Genomic DNA, 20,100 nt, shown 5'->3' with positions numbered 1-20,100 from the left:
GTACGTAACCACCGATGAGTGCAACCCATTTTCAGCAGGTTTCTTTGGGACTCGGCTAAACTCTTTGCCATATGGTTGTATTCTAGATAAAAGCGGTATTGCCGAGCGCCTCTGTCATTTAGCAGTTCAAGTGCTGTCCTGCAGCAAGTATGACCTTTTTAGAATTTCTGTTTCAAATCTATGAGGTTCTGGCTGAACTAATAGAGTTAATCACTGTGTTATCACAAACAGACTGCACATAATTTCCAAACTGGTCCCATTCAATCCCAAACTGATAGCCTACCGATTATCTCACTGATGTTTTATCTGCGTCTTCATGCACCAAAGACGCTTTTAAAACAGCAACTCAGTGCGATTGGTCGCACACCTGCTTCCTGTTATCAAAATCATTTCAATCACAAGTTCGTTGCCCACAGTCACCATCATTTAGTTTGTGCCTCAGGCTGTAGCATAACTGACTTTGTGTCATTCACTTCATTTCTTTGAGCAGCATAATTATCAGCTAGGCCTACTTTGGTTTTCTAGTTGTGCTAGAAAACCAAGCATTGCTAATACGAAAAATCTGTCAGCTGCTAATGACACTGTTCGGCTAACACTTTCCACTTGGCTAACAGCTACTGTGATAGTGTGACAAATGAGGGTTTTTATGACTGCGTAAAAGAGTACAAAATATGCTTATGTAAAGCTTTTGTACAGATATAAACTAAACATTACTCTTCTAATGTATTTTAAAATGACTGCATCTTAAGAAGGCTTGTAGGCAGAGAACCTGGGGAAAATTCATAAATGTATTTCATCTTGCTTATAAGCAGAGCTGATGAGTAATGTCTTCTGTTTTGTGAATCAAAGTTTTAATCCTTTCAAAATTTTGCAGTGGACTGGACCATGCAAGAGAGATTACACTACAGCTGGTTAGTTATTTAATAATGATAGGAAAGAAGGACGTCTCCAGAGGGGAGAGAAACACATGGTGACTTTTCATTCCTGAGCTTTTAAGTGAGTGAAAGAGGACTTAATTGGGACAAAATTGGTCCTGTTCCTTTTTTGTCTCTCAGCAGAGGTGACTGTGATGTGTTTTGATCAGTGCCACAGCAGGTCAGTAGACAGACATGCATATCGCAGACGTCTTCCTGCTGGGTTATGCTTCCATCTTTATGTGTACCCGTGTGCACGTGTTTGTGTGTTTGATGACAAATGAGAGGAGGATCCCACAGAGACGGTGCAGACAACCTCTAGTCATTATCCTCTGGGAGGCTGTGCCTGATGTGGGCACTACTACATGTAACGCTTACACACTGTCCAGACACTCTGTGGGATTCTCTAGTCATTTATCAGCACTCAGATGTGAATACATACACAACACACACACACACACATGCTGTCTGTGTGGCTGGTGGGATTCTCAAGTCATTTAGCCTCAATCTAAGAGACAGCCTGCTTTTGATCAATGTCAGACGCTCACGCTCACCGTGGAGAGAGGAGTGAAAGGCAAGAAACGAGACAGACATGAGAGAGTGCTACTAAAGAGATTTGTAAAAGTCATTTGGAATATCTGAGCAGAGAAACAGAACAGACTGAAAATGTACCAAAAGATGGAAAATACACATGAAAGAGTCCTTTAATCTGAACCATCTAAATAATGTGCCACTTTAGATCTTTGCTAAGTTTGTGTCATACGAAACATATTTCACAGAAGCATAAGTATTATACTAGATACTGTAGGGCTGTTCAATATAACGATATATATCAGATGACGATATGAAAACATCTATCATTTCATATCACGCTATCGTTTGTTTCGTTTTGTCACAAAATAAACTGTTTACAGCAATATTTTTTCATCGTTTTGATGGTCACTGTATAATTTCTTAAAGTTCTCTCTTTCTCTTATATTTAATATAACCACACTACGGCTGGACGAGCGACGGCTTTTATGCATTGTCGTTAGCAACAATGACGATAAAACCATCACATGGCTCCGCCGTCCGCTTCTTTATTTTCCACATAAACTTTTCAAAATAAAGATGAAGATTCTGTGCAGATTTTTCAAAATAAACTGAATCATGTGACATAGTATGCAAAGTGTTTACTGACGAGAAGCTAAAAAGAGCCGTCAGGGGCTAAAATAATGAACCTTAGAAACAGGCTTTTCCCCGCAGCACGCCGTGTAATAAATACTCACAAAGAAAATTGCGGCCGTTTCAACTTATGTCACACTCGACTCCAGGTACACGACGCCCAGCTGAAAACACTGCACACAAGTCGAGTTGCCCAAGCCTCACAGAATTTACAGAAAATGTAAAATATTTGTGATATATATCATTGTCTGTACTAGAGCAGGGCGATATCACCAAAAATATTTTATCACGATATACATTTGAAAATTTGCGATAACGATATAACTGACGATATAATTGACACTAGACAAAATACTTTACAATACACAACTTTATTAGTGCAAAAAAACCCATCAATGTATTTTCACTTAAACAAGCAGCTGTTTTTTTATGTGCATTAAAGTTATATAAACATTTAACAGTTCAAATGCAAATTCCTCGCTGACAGTTTAACCAAAAGGCATTTCCAGTGGAAATTGGCCGACATATCCTCAGCATAACCATGTATAATATCCACAAAACTTAAAAAGAGGTTATACACACACAATACGGTAATATTATTTTGAAGCACAGTACGTATCACTCCGCGAGGCTCCGGCTTACGGTAGCCGTAATGCTCCGACAATCCATCAAGTGGTGCGACTTCGTAGCTTAGCAAAGCCGTACTAAAACATTTGACAGATTTCGAGCGCCGTGTACCACATAAAATCGTTTCGAGGTCAGTAAACACAACCAGAATTCAAACATAAGGCACACGGGATTATAAGGGGCACTGTCGATTTTCAGACAAATCAAAGGATTGATTTTAAGTGTGCCATATTTTCCAAAAAACACGATAATAACGACGGCCCGCTAGCATGGTCTACCAAAAATAGTGCTTTGTTGTGTGTCTGACGGACGAAAGCCAAACCAGTTCCACATCACTGAAGTTGCAGCATTTTTACAAACCAATTCTGGTTCATCCGTTTCATTCAATGATCCGCTTTCGCCCTTCTCATTCTCCGTCGCCGCCATGCTTTTTCCGCCATGTGCGCATGTGCGTTTTACCCATATTCTATCGCGATATTTCATTTTCTTATCGTTGCCCAACATTATACCGGTATTACCGTGAACGATATGATATGGCCCAGCCCTAGTCTGGACGATAGATGTCTTATATCGGGATATGAGATTTTGGTCATATTGCACAGCCCTAAGATACTGTGTGTATGAAGTTAACCAATAGTGAAATCAAAATCTTGGGAAAAAGGTCACAAACAAGCTGTTTGTCCATCACTGTCAACTTCAAATGTTCAGATGTTAGATTTAAACAGCTCATGTGGTCTCTGTAGTTACGGAGAATTGAAGCCTCTCCCACATCAAAATTGGTTAAACAAGCAGTTTCTGAACATGCAAATTGAGTGCAATGAATTCATGATTCAGTCTAATATCAGGCAACATCGTGTTTGAAGTCGTTTGACTTGTGGACCAGGAAGTGTGCTCTTAATATGGGAAAATATAGATGCAGATATAATGAAGGATATGGCGCTATGTGTGACCATCCACAGGCCTGGCTCGTTGTATCCCAAACTTAGTTATATTTGAATTTATCTTTGAGTACCTTAGATAGAAATTGCGTTAAAGGTAAAGCCAGCCTTTATAGCTTAACAGCTATAACAACAAGATATTTGCACAAAGCTGCGGTTATGGTAAATGATACACAAATGCACAGTTTTTATTTCATTTCTTCTCCAGTGCTTTAGAGTCGCATCTTAGAATCTTGCCTTTCCCGTGTAGCCTGTTAGCTGTCCACGTTGACGACTCCTCTGCCCCTGACAGCCATGGAGAGGTGCAGTAGGGAGTTGGCGGGCTTGGTGATGAGATGTCAGAGTTATCAGCTATCACGGCATAGGAGAGTCACCCAAATAACCCAGCGTACTGAGACCGATTATCCTTGTTTTGAGGAAGGAGCCATAATTAATACCTTAAATTCCCTTCTATGCTATTTTGTTTCTGTTTGTTTTCTGTTGTTTGTTTTATAATCGTTCAATCTAAAACGCCATAGTAGGTCCTTAGACCATTAAGCAATCACTGACAGTCGTAGCAATCGAGACTGTGGGCAGGTAAGAGCCGGGACACCTGTCTGTGTGAAGTGGAGCTTTCCTTGGATCGGCAGCATCACTCACTTTTCTAATGTGCCCAGTTAATCTTTGCTCTCAGTAAGACGTGTGATATAACACGACCATCTATAAAAAAAAATGGATGAGATGGTAAATGAACCATTTGTGAATTGTAAAATGTAATTTTTCTTTTTAAATTGACACTGTTCCAGAGAATTGTTTGCAATACTCAGCCTCCCTCATTTATATGAAAAGGGATCTGGGTGGCTTCATTTCAGGGCTGCGTTGTAGTCAGTGAATAGGAGCATCCTGTGGACATAAAGAGAAATGGTGTAGCATTTTTGTAGCAAGGAACACTGTTGTGATTCACAACAGCGTGGCCTGTCGAGCTGGAAACTCTGTGCAGTTTCTGCGGCTTTGTGTGCTGGTATGATTCTCGGTGGATAGCCCACCAGAAGATAAGGGGAAAGAGAAAATTGTTTCATCTTCTTTTGATAAGTCTATTCTCAAAGAAAGTCCACACTGACAATGTTGATATGCTGATAATAAATGTGTATCTGTAGCCGATCTGAATGCACAGCGACTTTCGCAAAGCCAGTGAATCACAGCAGTGTAAAACCTCATATTGATTTCTTTTTTCTTTTACCTTCAGTTTTATTGTTGATTGAACAGGAGTCATGCCGGTACAGAGATCACAGCAGCTCAGTCACTCTGCTGGTAGATAACAAAATAGACAAACAAAGTGGAGAAAAATACAAAGAAGAGGCTCAGGACAGCGAATTGGACTGAAGAAGGAGAAAATACACGTTGTGGATACAGAGAGATCTGTAGCCGGCTAGATAAGGAGGCTAGATGTGAAAGGCCAATGAGAAATAAACAGAAAGGCCTTGAGAAGTATCGGACACAGAAAGAGATGGAGTAGAAGGAGAGAGAAATGAAAAGACACATTAAGGTTTGAAGTTAAACCTGAGATTAAATGGTGACATGTAGGCGCTGGAAGTTGGTTTAAGTGGAACAAACAGCTAAAGAAACTAAGAAATGTTCAGGGAGAAAAAAACTGAGATGAATTTGTGTTCAGGACTGAGGCGAGAGACGGGCAAATAAACAGGAAGCAGAGTAGAGAAGAATGAGTAGAGTCGAGGGAAAGTAAAAAACATGATAGCAAACAGTGAGCAATTGAAGAAGTGAAGGGAGAAAATGGGAGAAGGAGAAAATGATGAAGAGGAGGAGGTGGACAGTTAAAGAATAGAGGTAAGGAGGCAGGTGGGGAAGGGGGTAAAGCTGGACAGATGAGGGGAAGGAGAGAAAGGAGGAGGGACGGGGAGGCGACATGAGGCAAGTTGGGGAGATGATGGGGAGAGAAATAGATGACTGTCAGGAGGTAAAAAGCGAGAAGGGGAAGATGAGTGGATACCATGAGGAGATAAGTGTTTATGGAGGAAGGGTTGGAGATGGGCAGGGGATGAAGAGATGTACACAGACACACAGAGAGAAAGGGGCATAGACGTTGGCCCCTCAGCAGTCAAAACTTAATGAAGAAGAATGAGGAGCTTCAGCTTCCTGCTGGACCTGCTGCTGACCACACGCACGTTCTCACTTAAGTATGCACTCCTCAAGTTTTGACACAAAATTTATGAAGCGAACAAACAGTTGGACTCCTTTCACCTCATTGCTATGCATGAATAAATATTACAAAGTGTCTCGTAGCTTTCTTAAAACTAGGCCTAATTAACGACCAGAGTTTCTCTCATTTTTTTGTATTTGTTCAGAGATAAACCGTCTGAGATTAAACACTTGGGCATAGGCGTTTCAGACCAACCTTCTAAATTAGTGTGAGTTGCTTTAATTGGGGCTGAAGTCTACGCAGGGCTTTTATATCCGCTTTCCAAAGGCAGAACTTTTCTGCAAAGTTGATGTACCATAGAGCAGATAGTACTTTTCATCTCTTAGTTCTCTATTTGTGACTCTGTGACTTCCTGCCCACTAGAGAGAACAGGAATAAAACCTACAAAGAAAAGATGTTAAATTATAACAAATTGTAAGGAAGCAGTGTTCAGTGGGTTTTTTATGAAAGGTGTTGAATTGATTTTTAAAAAGTGACATTCATTTGGAGCCCATTTATGTCAGCTTCGTGTTTCTGTTCTGCTCTCACTTGTAGGTCTGTTGTGCCTCATTAATGGTGACTGCCTACAGACACTGAAGAAAAAAGTCTTAAAAGAACTGTTGAACTTTTTCTCCCTCTCAGCTCACAGTTTTGAGCAAAAGTTGACAAAGACTCAACAAAACACGATGGTATAACATGTTGTGTAATGATGGTCTGTTGACCGAAACAGGTTATTATTATTATTATTATTATTAATGTGGTACTATGAGTTTGGCATGTGATAAAGCAATTGCCACCATGCTTTTTTAGCACTATTTTCCCTGCTGGACTCCTGCATGTTTTGCCCCACAAAGTCTAATGTTATGACTAGATAGCCAGCAAAACGCACATCACATGATTTTGTTTTACGTTTACATCCTGAGGAAGTTACAGAACTATCATTCTGAATGGAAACTGATATAGAGTTTAGATGCTAGCTGTCACGTGTTTCATGTAATGTTCAGCGTAGGGCAGAGGTGGGTAGTAACTAATTCAGTTTGCTCAGTTACATTTACTTGAGTAACCTTTTAGAAAAAAAATGTACTTTTAGGAGTAGTTTAACTACACTGTACTTTTTCTGAGTAATACTATTATGATGTATCGCTACTCTTACTTGAGAAAATATTCTGGCTACTCTACTCGGTGTGAATAACTTTAGTGAAAACAAAAATGAATCTTACTTTGACACAAACTTAGTTTATGTCAAAGTAAGATTTGTTGTTTTATTTTCTATCTGCTGAGCCTGTTGTGCAATTTGGAGAAGTATCATATATAACCTAACAAATATAGACCTATCCAGTTGTTCAGTGATGACGCGACGAATCCTACTTCCGGGTCTAAAGTAGTCTGCGTTTAATATGGCTTTTGTGTTGTTAACATGTTTAATGTTTTGTATTTTCTTCTATTTAATCTCAAAAAGCTCCTAAAACAGTCAGTGATCCCTGCTGACCTCCCTCGGCTTTTATTACCGCTAATCATTTATTTAAGCTCAGTTTTTAAAACCTTACGATGTAACTACAGCCCAGCCCATGCAGCAGTATATGAATGACTAACCTCGTATTGTGGATGGATTATCTCAGTTGTTCTCCTGGCTGAAGTTTGGTCCTTTTACAGCATCCTGCCATGCGATTACATTTGTTCCTGACCACCGAGAACACTCACATTAACTTTTATCGAGTGGAAAAAAAGTTAGCTTGTTTATATTATGCTAACATAGCTGTGTCGCTAGCGGTCACGTAGCACATCATTATATACCAGCTAGCCCAACTTCAGTAACCCTACAAACGTCACTGCTGTTTAGTTTTCTGTCTTCATTTATGCTGGAAGTGATAGCAGAGCTGTACGTTTGAATTTGTTTCCAAAACCCCGCAGTCAGGACATGCTATATTGTATTTAGATAGAAGCTAGCGAGCTAACTCCCTGCTAACTTCTAACTCCGTTAAATGTCATAAATTCCGTTTTCATGGATGCCTGGATGTTAAACTCAATTGTTATACCTGGTAGAGCAGAACGCTGATCATTTTATTAAAGATGAAAGACTTTAGACAGTTTTTCAACTCTCAGTAATCCCATATTGATCGTTTGATATATGGACCTGCAGCGGAGTTTAGACCCAGACACGGCTAGTGACGTCAGACTGAACAACCGGATAGGGATAGGTAATATACCTACTCTAAATAATAGTTTAATATTGATTTGGAAAAGTGTTTCTCCTGCCGATATTTATTATTTTGTAATCGTTATTTATATGAAGCATTTTCTTTTCCTTTTCAGACTTTAAAATACCAAAATTTGCACTAAATGTTATATTTTTGTCTGTCTGATTATCTCATTGTTAAAGATTAAGTCAGATGTTATGATCAGTTACTCACTACTTTTTTACTCTTCAGTAATTTTGTGGACGGCTACTTTTTACTTTTACTTGAGTAAAACTATGTTGAGGTAGTGTCGCTATTACTTGAGTACAATTTTTGGCTACTCTACCCACCTTTGGTGTAGGGTAACATTTACTGTACAGTGACATTGACTTGATGAATCAATGAAATATACCCCAAATAATTCTAATCAAATTTTACCAATTTTAAAGCCTAGAGCTGTCGGCTGGCTCTATTTTTCTATGTTACTAGTTTAGTTCTAAAACCCAATGTTCTCATTTAAAAACAGAAATAATAAAAACATATTTTGACTCCTGAACATAAAAAGAAAGACCAAATGATGGCAGATGCTAAACTTGTCAATATTTTCATAAAATTTGGCTCCTGTGATTTAGGATTGTATCAAGTATGAAATGCAATTGTCAAATTTGAAATCTCCTGACGTATCTGTTTTTAAACTTCTGACGTCTTATCTGATAGAAGATTCATTGCTTGTTCCAGGAAATCTGTAATGCTGCAGAACAACGTTACAGGATTTTAAAGCATATTAAAATATCTTGAAGGTTTTTCATCTTTTTTCACAATAAGCTAAACGTACTATGGCTGTCATTAATGTTAAAGTTACATATCGGGTTTTTTATCTACCATTTCTACTGTTACATAATGAAGAAAGGTGAAAGTTTATTATTATTATCATGAAACAACTATAAATATGAGAAGATATAAGCTTACAGTTCATGATTAAAAGTCAAATATCTAAATGTACATTGGTAAAATATAAAATAAGTATAAATATATTTGAGAGACCAAGGCCAATCAGATATTTTTAACTGTCATGTTTGGATTTAGCCCATCAAAATCTGTAAGAAACGCTTTCTCACAAGCAACTTCTGAAAAGTTACTGCTGAAAATTCAACTTTACCTTTTGCACAGCATTTTCTAATTTTCCAGATTCTTGATCAAATTACTGCAGCAAACATATAAATATATTAACATTATAACATTTATGCTGCTGTGTGCCTATTAAACTGAAAAATATACAGAACCTAAAACTCTGTTTTTCCACCTGTGATGTTGGTGTATAAAAACTTTTTTTCCATTAGTGCAGTGAGTAAGTCACTCTCCCTGTGGATGCAAAGGTCAAAATGCTCACTGAGAACAACACATTTGTAAAAGTTCACATCCTTGCAGTTTGTTTGGAGTCTGTAGATTGTTTTTGGCCGTTACATTGTCATGTTTTGTATTCATTGCTGCATGTTTAAAGACTTTTGCTGACACAAAATCAGAAAAACATATAAAACATAACTTGTTTGTGCCTCATTGCATGTCGTCCGTGTGACTCAGAGTGTTTTTGTGTATCTGTGTGTTTATTGTCGGGTCCAGAGAGAGAGTTTAATGCTGTTGTCATGGATATCTGAGTCAGTGAAGAACAGCTTTTTTTTTAAATTTTTTATAAAGAACAGAGGGATGGACTTCAGGACACTCTAATGTGTGTTTTTAAATAAAAAAAAAAAAAAATACGCCTCTGTTCTTTGGAACATCTATGCTTTGTTGTTCTGCCTGACAAAATGCCCACAGTGAAGGGGGAGAGAAAAAATGTCCATCAATCATCTCACCTTTCATGTGTAGACTTACCTTTTTATAGACACAATCAAATATAGACACATACACAGTAGACATGCCCGGCTATATTTACATCAGGATCTGGGTTTTGTTCAAAAGTTTGTCAGTTCGTGAGTGTAAATGTTCATCGGTTTGTTTTTGCTGTACTCTGTTTGTTTTTGTTTTTTTATCTTTCTTTAAAGATTTTCCTTCATCTGTCAGTTTAGTTTCTCTGCCTTTGCTTCATTTTAAACCAGCACCTTTCATCTCACTTCTTAGTCTGTCTGCAACTCTTTCTCTTTTCTTTCTCCGCGTCTTTCCCGCTCTCTTTGTCTCTCTTGTTTTATTCAGTCTTGTCTCCTGTTTCCATTTTTTTTTTCTTGCTTTCTCTCACCCGCTTCCTTCATTTTTCTCTCCCCCGCGCCGCAGCTGACTTATTGATTTCATTTTCATACTGTTGGCAGTTGTTCCCTCCTTCATAAACCATCAGCGTTGCCTCCTTTCAAGCCGGCATTGATCATTGTACAGCCGATCACAACCAATCTCCACTGAGCATCATTATCTGCTCTCGCTCTTCCTCTTTTGTTGTCTCCTCTGTCTTGTATTCTGTGCTTTGTGGGTTGTATTTTTCAATCTAGCTATTCGGTGCTGTGGAGTTCTGTACATTTAGTTATTTGGGTAGTGAAGTTTTGTCTCCCCCCGCCTTATATTCTTGAATATTATGAGAAACAAAACTAAGCAGCAGGCTTTTCTACCTTCAGAAGTCGGGACTTTAGGACAGGTTGTTTGGCGTAACACGTGTTTCTCTTCCACTAGTACCTGCTTGCCTAAGCTTGACTCAATTTTGGGGGGTTTTCATTACCTGGAACCAGGTACTTTTTTTTAAGTAGGGTTCCAACAAAAGTATGAGAGCATCGGGATTTGGCCAGTCCTCATGTAACTGGTGTTAATGAAAAAGAGTACTGCAATTAAAAGTCTTATGTTATGTATTTCAGTCAAAAAGTTCTGCTTTCTGGTTTGCAAATCTCTTCAATAATCACAGTGCAAGTACGTACAACTACTTATACCAGCTGTTTTGTTGCACGTTGAACTTTTTCTAAGAGCTGTAGCACACGTCTTTCTCCTCCTGCACGTCCCCTCTCTCCCTCTGTCTCTGTATTTCCCTTTCTCTGTCTTTTGTCGCGGTGCGAGGAGCGATCGAACATCCCATCAAACCATATCCAGAGCCTCTGCTTCTTCTTTCATCCGGTGGCCCTCAGACACCACAAAGCTTTCAAACAAGGGCAGAGTTGTGGGGGTGGGGGTAGAGTTGAGGGTATTCTCAGCTGCCTCCTGAGGAGCATTTTCACCATCTTTTGTGCTCTTTCCTCGCTGTATCCTGACCTTTCTGAACGCCACCACTCCCGTCGGCTCGCGCCACCAGACCCCCTACTCTGTCTCCCTCTTTCTGTTTGCTCCAACAGGGGTCCCGATAATAATTCAGCACGGTGCCGTATTGTGTACTATTGAAAGCCACCTAGGCTGCATAAGCAATTGACACACTTAGTTGTTTTTTTTTGGTTGTTGTTGTTTTGTTTTGTTTTCTGGGCACACACCAGACCGCCATTGGTCGGCATTTTATCGGCCCCTCTTGTGTGTGCTTAGGAAGAGGTTTTGTGGAACCAAGACCACCAGCTGGGATAAGAGAGGACAACAGCGGGGCTTTTAGGTGGGTCTTTCACTGGCTTTTGTCACCCCGAAACAGCCACAACATTATCGGAACAGTCCACTTTCTACCAGCCTCTCCTTTGTGTCCCATTGTGACTCAATCCGTCTGTCTCTCCACTTCTTTTTTTTTTTTTTCCTTTATGATTTGAAGCCTGCCTTTCCTTTGTGATTGCTCTTCATTCAGACCCTGTATTTCTAAAAATATCGATTTCCTTCTCTCCGTCTCTTCTCTAGCCCTATTGTAAATAAAAAAATACCAATGTTTTATTACCCGCTTGCAGAGCTGTTGGGTTTTCATGTGAAACCTGTTTTCATGTAAATATACTGCAGGCATTTGACGTTCTTTTGTCCCACAAATCCACAAAAAGCAGCACGTTATATTTATTGTACTAAACAATGACATCTGAACTTCATTTATTGGATTTATAAAAGTCTCATTTCTTTAGATTTTGTGAGGAAAATGGGAAGTAGATGCAGATGTTTACTGAAATGGGCAAATATCTGTAGAAATGCGTTGCATGGGGCAACAACAGAGTTTGTAGTTTTACATGCTTCAACATCACTTTTGGTACGACCCACTGGTTTCTTCATCCCAGCCTGAACTTTCAGGGCAGCTTCCTTGTCATTCCTTTAAGTAGTTCTCAGGAATAGTTCCCCAGCTTCTTGAAGGACGTTTAAAGCTCTTCTTTGGATGTTTCTGCCTTTTGTTCCGTTCTCTGACACGATGTTGTTAGAGTAAGGCCTTCCCCACATAATATCTCTTCCTGCTGATTTTCAGTTCAGTAGTCATATTAGGATAGAAATCTTGGATCAATCAGAATAACTCACAACAACACATTGATTTGCAGTGACCCTCTCTTCTAAAGAGACTTATTTTATTTCCTAACTTAATTTAGTGTCTCCCAACTCATTACAAAACATCCTTCCCTCTCTTGCGGGGCATATAATTACAGATGAGGTTTGTCAACATAAAATTTGAATTCACTTTTTTAGCAGTTGCTTTCTCCTTTTTTCGTCATTTATCAAGAAAACACTGGAATCTTTGTCTTGTTTTTCAGACGGCTTGCTGCTTTCCTCGGCCTTATATCTTTGGAGTCTTTTTTTTTTTTCCCACTAAGTGAAAATACTTAGTAGCTCCCCTCCCACTTCTTGTTTTTGATAGAAGTGGAGGCTAAGTGATGATCTAGGTTGCCTAAAATGAACTTTGTTAGTGGAGCCAATCTAGTACGTGTTCTCCTCCACATTCCCCTCCATCTTCATCCCTCTGTCCCTCAGCAGTGGAGTGGTCAGGCCTATCAACCGCAGAGCCTCACCTGGGAGCCCCAATTGCCTGCCAGTCATCAGATAAAATGGATTTCCAATTGAGTCAAGGCTCCCAGGCTGGGTGCGGAGTGGGGAACAGCCTGACTCTGCTCTCCTACCTCTCCTGACTTTTTGTTGTTATTTATTTCTATCTCCTACAGTGGTCAGCCCCGGTCTCTCTTCTCCTCTCTTCAGTCCCTTCACTCTGCCTCTTTAATCTTCTAGCCGGAGCCACATGAACTGAAAATAGGCTCACTGTAACAGCCCGTAACCATAACCAAGGCACTAGCTGGTCAAAAGTCTGAAAGAACCTCAGCAAGTCTTCATAGTCGGTGACTACTTTAATTTAGAAGGTGTCTTCAATTAGAGCAGGGGTCTCAAGCGTAAATGAGCTGTGAGCCACTGCTGGCACTGTCATCTCATTCAAAGGCCACTTTAGTGTTCAAGTAGGACAAAACAAACAAGAAAACACCCTCAAATATTTCCAAAAATGTTGTTTTGTTTTTATAAATTTCAAATATTGTATAACAAGACAAAACTGCAAACATGAACACAATCTTTGTTTCTTCTCACTCTTAACTAACTGAAGCCTTTCACTGAACTACCACATAAAAACACTGGAACTCTCCTATTGGCCAGACATGTGGCAGCACTTGTTATAAGTTTATTCATATTTAACAGAATAAAAATAAGTTATAAGTGTTTTGTTTACAAATAACTCTCTCACTGAACTAACACAGCCAATCCCTCAACATGTAAGTGCTCTCTGCTCATATTGTTTTCATATTAAATCATTTTTTGCTTTTTAAAAGAACTAATTTAACATTGTTCTTAACAACAAACAAATCCTCGCTAACAAAAAAAGGTTCAAGGGTCAAATTTCATTAGATTTCTTTACGTCAATATACAGGCCACAAGCAGGGGTGACATGGGCCACAAGTGGCGAGTTTGAGACCCCCTAGATTAGAGCAACAGGTGGGAAATCCATTAGTTACATTTTGCTCGTTAGTACAGTAGATGTGGAAAAATACAGTTTTCAGAACTGCTCAGAGGGCTAATTAATCTGTTTAATAATTTGTTGTGTGTAAACTTTGTCATACTACACAGGCCACATGCAGCCTGCTTTCAGCTTGAGTGAGCCTGACCGGTGACATCTCCTCTCTGAAGTTTAGCTACATATCTAATCCCCGAGATTCTTAAAGTGAAGAAGGGGGGGTCATTTCAACATCACATCTTAGTTTTTCTGCATTGTGTAAAAATGCTGTAAATGAAAGGAGTTTGTCAGCGTGACTCTTTCTTTCTCTGTAATAATTGTGTCAAATTCTAGAGAAAGTCCCTGTAGTTCCCGGCCCAGACCGTCTCGTAATCATAAAACAACGTTTTTATTAATTCACAGAAAATATTTAACTGTGGAAAACAATAAAAAAAAACATAACGAATGAATGGTAATCGGGAAGAAATGTTTTAACAGTTATGAAACACTGGTAAACGTCCAAATGTTTGCCCCCCTTCACATTTTCCAAAGCTGTCAAGTGAGCTGGATCGAAATCCAGGCGGATTTTGGCTCCCTGCTTTAAACACTCACAAGACTCTGACAACAGAGTCCATCTGCTTTGAGAATTTAAATCGTACAAAAGAAAAATGATCAGGTGAACTTGATCCTGGAATGTAAAAGATCCCATGTCAATGTTTTAAAGCCATAATACAGGTTCATTTGTTAGCTGGTTTGCAAAGGTGCCGTTCAGCATGCTGTACATTTCTAACTAGAGTTCTTGTCTCTCTTATAAGGGTTTTTCATTTTCTTTGTCATTTTCGATGTACAGATTGTAATTGTGTCCTATCATTTTTCTGTTTTGCGTATCCAACTCACTCTTGTTTTCTTTCATGGTCAAGACTCTTTTCATGTCTGTTACTTTTCTGCGAGCGAGCCAGTATTAGATTTCTTCTTCACTAAGGTAAACAACAGGAGAGGAGATACGCCTTCATGGCTTACATTATTATAAATGAACACAAACTACTCGTGTGAGCAAAAGTGTATAGAGGAGAATGAAGAGACACTGGAAGGACAAAAAAAAAAAAATCAGTGAAATAGAAGAGTCGAGGAAAGTGACAGAAGAATTGAAAGGGTATGGGAGATGAGGAGACTAAACCAGAGGCATCAGATGAGAGGACAAAAGAGGGGAGTCATATTGATCACACTGCTCTGTAAGTCTCTCTGTGGTTATAATGGTTTGAGTTTCACAGCTGGAGTCAACTCTGCAGTGCTTAGAACAGATACCACGTGCTCTCAGCACACACATGCACATATAGCACATCCATATACGCAGTGTGTCTAGCAGGCGGCTTCAGGTCAATGCGCCCCCAGCTCTCAGTCAATTGAGCTCGTTGCATCGTTCCACTTGGGCTAACCCTCCTCCCTGCTGCTGTCTAGTCTTTGAGGCCAAGTGGGGCAGAGTTGGATCAATTTTTTTTTTGACTTGGAATCCAAAGCAAATTTGCAAGAGATCCATTTTACGATAAAGAACCTTGGGTTAAAAACAGATTTTTTTTCTTATAGATGATTTCTGATCATAGAACTAAGCTTAATGGGCAGTTTGAGTTGAAATATATGAGAGGATCAGGACAAGTTATTGCTGTTCATTTTTAGGGGAACATCCATTTAGCGAGAGACATGTAAAGTCTGTTTGGGGCCTTTAGCTAAAAAATAAATAAATAAACAAAGGTAAACACCTGTTTCTGTTTCCAACACAACATTCTGTCACAGTTTGTATTGTCTGTACATGTAGCGTTGCGTAGTTGTTGCCATTTTTGTGTGACCTCAATAAATCCAGGGGAGTACTAATCATGCCCTGTCCACAGAATTTACATGAAAAAACGAAAATTTCAGTCAGCTACAAAAGTGCTCTTTGCAAACGCTCGACAAAATTTCACACGAGCTTGTGCTGCTGTCTTATGAATGCGTTACATGTGCTTCCTTGTACTTGATTGCTTCACATTTGCACTTGAAAAATAATCATAGTATATCTGATCCTCCATTTACAGCGAGTGTTGAACTTTCCTGTGGAAATGAGCTTATATAATAGCTAGGAGTCATCTCATTAGGTAATGTCTCTGTTTTCAAAGGAAAAGTTCTGAAAGACCTTCACATATGAGACCAATTATCTGTCCATTAGTTTTATACAATATAGCTGTATATATTCTTTAAAATGTATTACCTTAGCATTTCAAAAAGCTCCCTTCCAAAAGGTTGTAGAAACAGCTCTGTATGATGTCAGGGCTCAAGTCAAATTAGCGTGAGATTAGTTTAGTTTGTTGGTATCGCTCTTAGAATCACTGCGCCAGCAATTCAAGGTGTTAATTGATCGTTGCCATTTCACGTGAGGGCTCACAATCTGAGCGAACCCCTCTCATGGTACATAAGACAAGGTCGCTGGAATGATGGTGTCAGACGCGTCTTCTTTCCAGGACGATTTGTTGCTAGGGTTTCAAGGACCGCATTGATCTTAGGTTGAAGGATGAAGGTTGCACTCCGTGGATCAATTGCATGCAGCTGTTTTTAAATAGCAGGAAGGTACGCCTGATAGGCTGCGCATGCTGGAGCTTGGAGGTCATTTTGTTTGAAAGCTGCAACAACTGCAGCAGAAAAATGCTCGTACGACAGAGACTTTTTCTTGAAGGTTTTGTGAATCTAGTGACCAAAACTTTTTTTTTTTTTTCCTTCATATTGATTTAGATGGACAAATGTTTGAAGGCCAGGACACTGACACCGTCATCCCTGTTTGGTTTTGTGCTGCTCATACAAATACTAAATACACAGTGTACTGATCAGCCACAACATTTAAACCACCTGCCTGAAATCGTCCCTTTAATGCCACACAAAGACTCCATCAGGGCATAGACCCAGCAGCTCTTGGGAGATTCTGTAGTATCTGGCATTGGGACATTGGCAACGCATCCTTTGGGCCCGGTGGGATACTTAATCGAATTCAGATCTGTGGTGGTTGGAGGCTGGGTCAGTGCCCAGGGCTCTTTGTAAAGCATTACCTGAGCAATTTGATAGGTGGAGTTTTTCTCCATGGGGCTGGATGTGTGTCCACAGTGTGTACAGTGTGTGTGTTCTTGGCCTACAACAACATTTAGTTGCAGTTTGTAAGTCTCAAAGTAGCATTCAAGGTGGTCAGTGATAGTCACTCCACTCATCAGTTGTTTAAATGTTGTAGCGTCAATTTTTAAAAAAAAAAAAAATCTGACAAAATGATGACAGAATTTCTCATAAACCTCTTGAAGTTTCTTTTTATTTTTTGGGTTTGCTTATTTCCATTACCAGAGTAATCCCTAGTCTTACCCGCCTGACCTTTCTGCTGTGGTCAGTTAAAGGTGGCAGAGAATAAACAAAACGGGGACAACCCTTCCACCTAAGAACTCCTTCAAAGGTCAGCAGGCGTGGCTGCTGTGCAGATGGACTAATTCTCTGTTCTTTCTTCTCTCTCAGAACCTGCTGGTCAACCACGGATGAAGAGTGGGAGGAAAAGGGTAAAACCGTTACATGACGACAAGCTTTTACTTAAGCACTAATGGCAGCACTGTGGTCGCATCCTTGTTTTGCTTTATGAAAGAGATAGTTTGCAGTTAGCATGCCTTTTTTTTGTGCTATTTATCTGTGGTGTGATCCGTTACACTATTATTCTGCACTGCTACATACTACAGAGAAGTAAACAAGAAATGAGTGTGTATATTAGGCTCACGGGTTGAGGCGGTGCACTTTCAATTCAGTCATTTATGAGCGCTGTGATAAAGTATCTGCACTCTTCATGATTCCCCCTTTTTTTTTTTTTTGTTGGTGCATTTCTCACATTTACATGTTTTAGATCATCAGGCATAGATGACTGTTTACTCTTAATAAATGACATCATTTAAACTCTCTGACTAATATCAAAATTTGCCTGATGATGTGAAGCATGTAACTGTGCTACAAAATAAGAAATCAAGAAGGGGGCAGATGATTTTTGACAGCACTTGAATGAGATCAGTGGAAAATGTTTCTTAAAATCTGACTTGTAAAGATGCATTCAGGGGCACTCCTCCATCAGCTGAATGTGGAGATCAGGTTACGTCCAAACCCGTGCTAAATTTTGAAGGGTTAAAAAGACTGGAAGTCATTTAAGAAGTGAGCTGAATCAGGTGCACAGGGACCGTCCTTGTTTTGATCTCAGATTGAAAGAAGAACTGACTCACTTGTTTTTCTTTTGAGCTTTATAGATTTGTATTTTTTTAATGACACAGGAATATGCTCAGGTAATCCTGGCCATGACTTTAATTCATCAGACCCGTGATGTATTATATGAGTTTATTAAACCATTCATATCCTCTCACGGTTTTGTGTCTTTAGTTGTGTGTTTGTGTGCCTAATTCTGCCTTGCTTCCACTTTTAATAGCTGAGTGAATTTAATTTCACTGCAGTGGTTTATTCATTTCTCTAAAGAAATGCAAAAAAAGGAACCTTGGGATATTCTATATAGATGAAGCACCATCCATGATAATCTATTAAAACCTTTCTAAGTCGTTTTGAAGGTACGGTTCAACTCAGGCTCAGTTTGAAAATGAAATGCTGCCATTGAGCAAACAGTTCTGTGACTTTTAGTGACTTTTTTTTCTAATAAATCTGTTTGAAATCAGTTTAAGAGACTGTGAGCTGAAAAATAAAACCCATTAACCCCCATTACGGGTTAAAAAATAATGTCAAAAGCAGGTTTCCTCTCAAACATAACTCAAAACAGTGGAGATGAAGAGAGTCATGTTAATATTTATTGTCAAAGATCAGTGAGAAATATTGGCAAAAGTAGATCAATGTGCTTTGTTTTAAATTAAGAGTCTACCAGCTAATTTGTCTTTCTTTTTTCAAATTGTGATTTTTAAGGCCTCTCAAGCCTAGAGACCAGTTGGCAATCCCCCACCAATGTCTGGTCTCGAGTGGTCGCTGGGTTCTCACAGAACGGATGTAGCACCAAAACCCTCACACAGTTTGTGTGAAACATGCTAACTTGTCGCTGACCAGTCTCCAGGCCTGCATGAATGCGCTTATAGCAGTTGATTTTACAGCAACAGCTAGCAACCTCCAGAAACTTTTTGCCAGTGAATACAAATTCTTCCCTACCAGTAAGTGGTTGCCAACGATTCTCTAGGCCTGTGTAAGAGGAGCCTAAAGGCTTTTTAATCTGTGCTGTTTTTACGTGCCAAATGCCAATCAGCTGGCATGCAAACAGAGGTTTCTAAAGAAGATACAGAAACAAGTGGATACTTCCAAACGTTTTCACCCAAGTCACGTAAGAAATAAGAAACCGCTGTGAAGATTTTTTCCTGCTGCTACATGAATGGAATAGAAATATTGTAATTCCTGGTTTCATTGTTGTTGGTGGGGCCAGCCTCTCTCGCATTATACAGACTTCACATACTTGCAGAGTTACTGTTTTATTTTTTTATCTCATTGATATTACCCCACTGTGTCCTCTTACCTGTCTTAAAGTAGAATCAGATCCACACATAAGATGATTATGCTAGCTTTTACTGTTAAGGGCAATGCATTTTTAATTTGTACTGACTCGGTCAGCAGTGCACAGTTCCTCTATGTAGCAGCTCGTGCTCGTTTTTTGACAGAAAGCCAGTTTTATATATTTCAGGCAGTAAAGCAAAAAGGAGCTGCCACAGAGAGCACACTGCACCTGCTCATTAAGGGAGCTGACTCGTACTGTAAAGCTACTGATGTGTGCAGTATGAAATCAGATCACACAACAAAAGCTGATTATTGAGTGACTCTTTGATTTAAACTGAATGAATTTATTTTTGCCATACAGACACACCACTTACTCTTCTGCTGTGACGGGGCACGCTCAGTATTATCTGTACTACCTGTGCTATCAAACCCCACTTTGTGTTATTGCTGACTGAGCTGCAAAATAACAAATAGAAGCTTTCAAATGTCCCTAAAATGCTCTGCATTACTTTGCTTGAGCCCAGAGAAGATTTTCAGACTGTGTGACCTCCAGTACCACGTCCTGACTGTGAAGTTGTAAAATAGCAGCGCACAGCCTGCCACTTTTCCAGTCTTCATCCCAGTATAGGGAATGTTTCCTCTCATAAAAGTAGCAGATAAATGTATGTTGTTAAAACTAGAGCCGATATTGGCTATATACAAACTATATCGGCACTGGCTAATATATTGTCTAATATTAAAATTAGTTCATATTAAAACTAAGTAA

General features: G+C 39.4%; 1 protein-coding gene across 2 annotated transcripts in view; it reads left to right on the top strand.

Moving 5' to 3' along the window:
* chchd6a (coiled-coil-helix-coiled-coil-helix domain containing 6a) overlaps positions 1-18,216 on the top strand; it is a 74,169-nt gene extending 55,953 nt beyond the window's left edge. For both annotated transcript variants that reach the window (XM_026153121.2, XM_026153120.2), the window contains one exon: positions 17,337-18,216. In XM_026153121.2, coding sequence (XP_026008906.1) covers positions 17,337-17,360 — 24 coding nt within the window. In that variant the 3' untranslated portion in view covers positions 17,361-18,216. The remainder of the gene's footprint in view (positions 1-17,336) is intronic.
* Positions 18,217-20,100: the final 1,884 nt, after the last annotated feature.

Source organism: Astatotilapia calliptera, chromosome 20, assembly GCF_964374335.1.
Source record: "Astatotilapia calliptera chromosome 20, fAstCal68.1, whole genome shotgun sequence".
Taxonomy (NCBI): Eukaryota; Metazoa; Chordata; class Actinopteri; order Cichliformes; family Cichlidae; genus Astatotilapia; species Astatotilapia calliptera.
The sequence above is the reverse complement of the archived record's forward strand: the minus strand, read 5'-3'. Positions and strand labels throughout refer to the sequence as shown.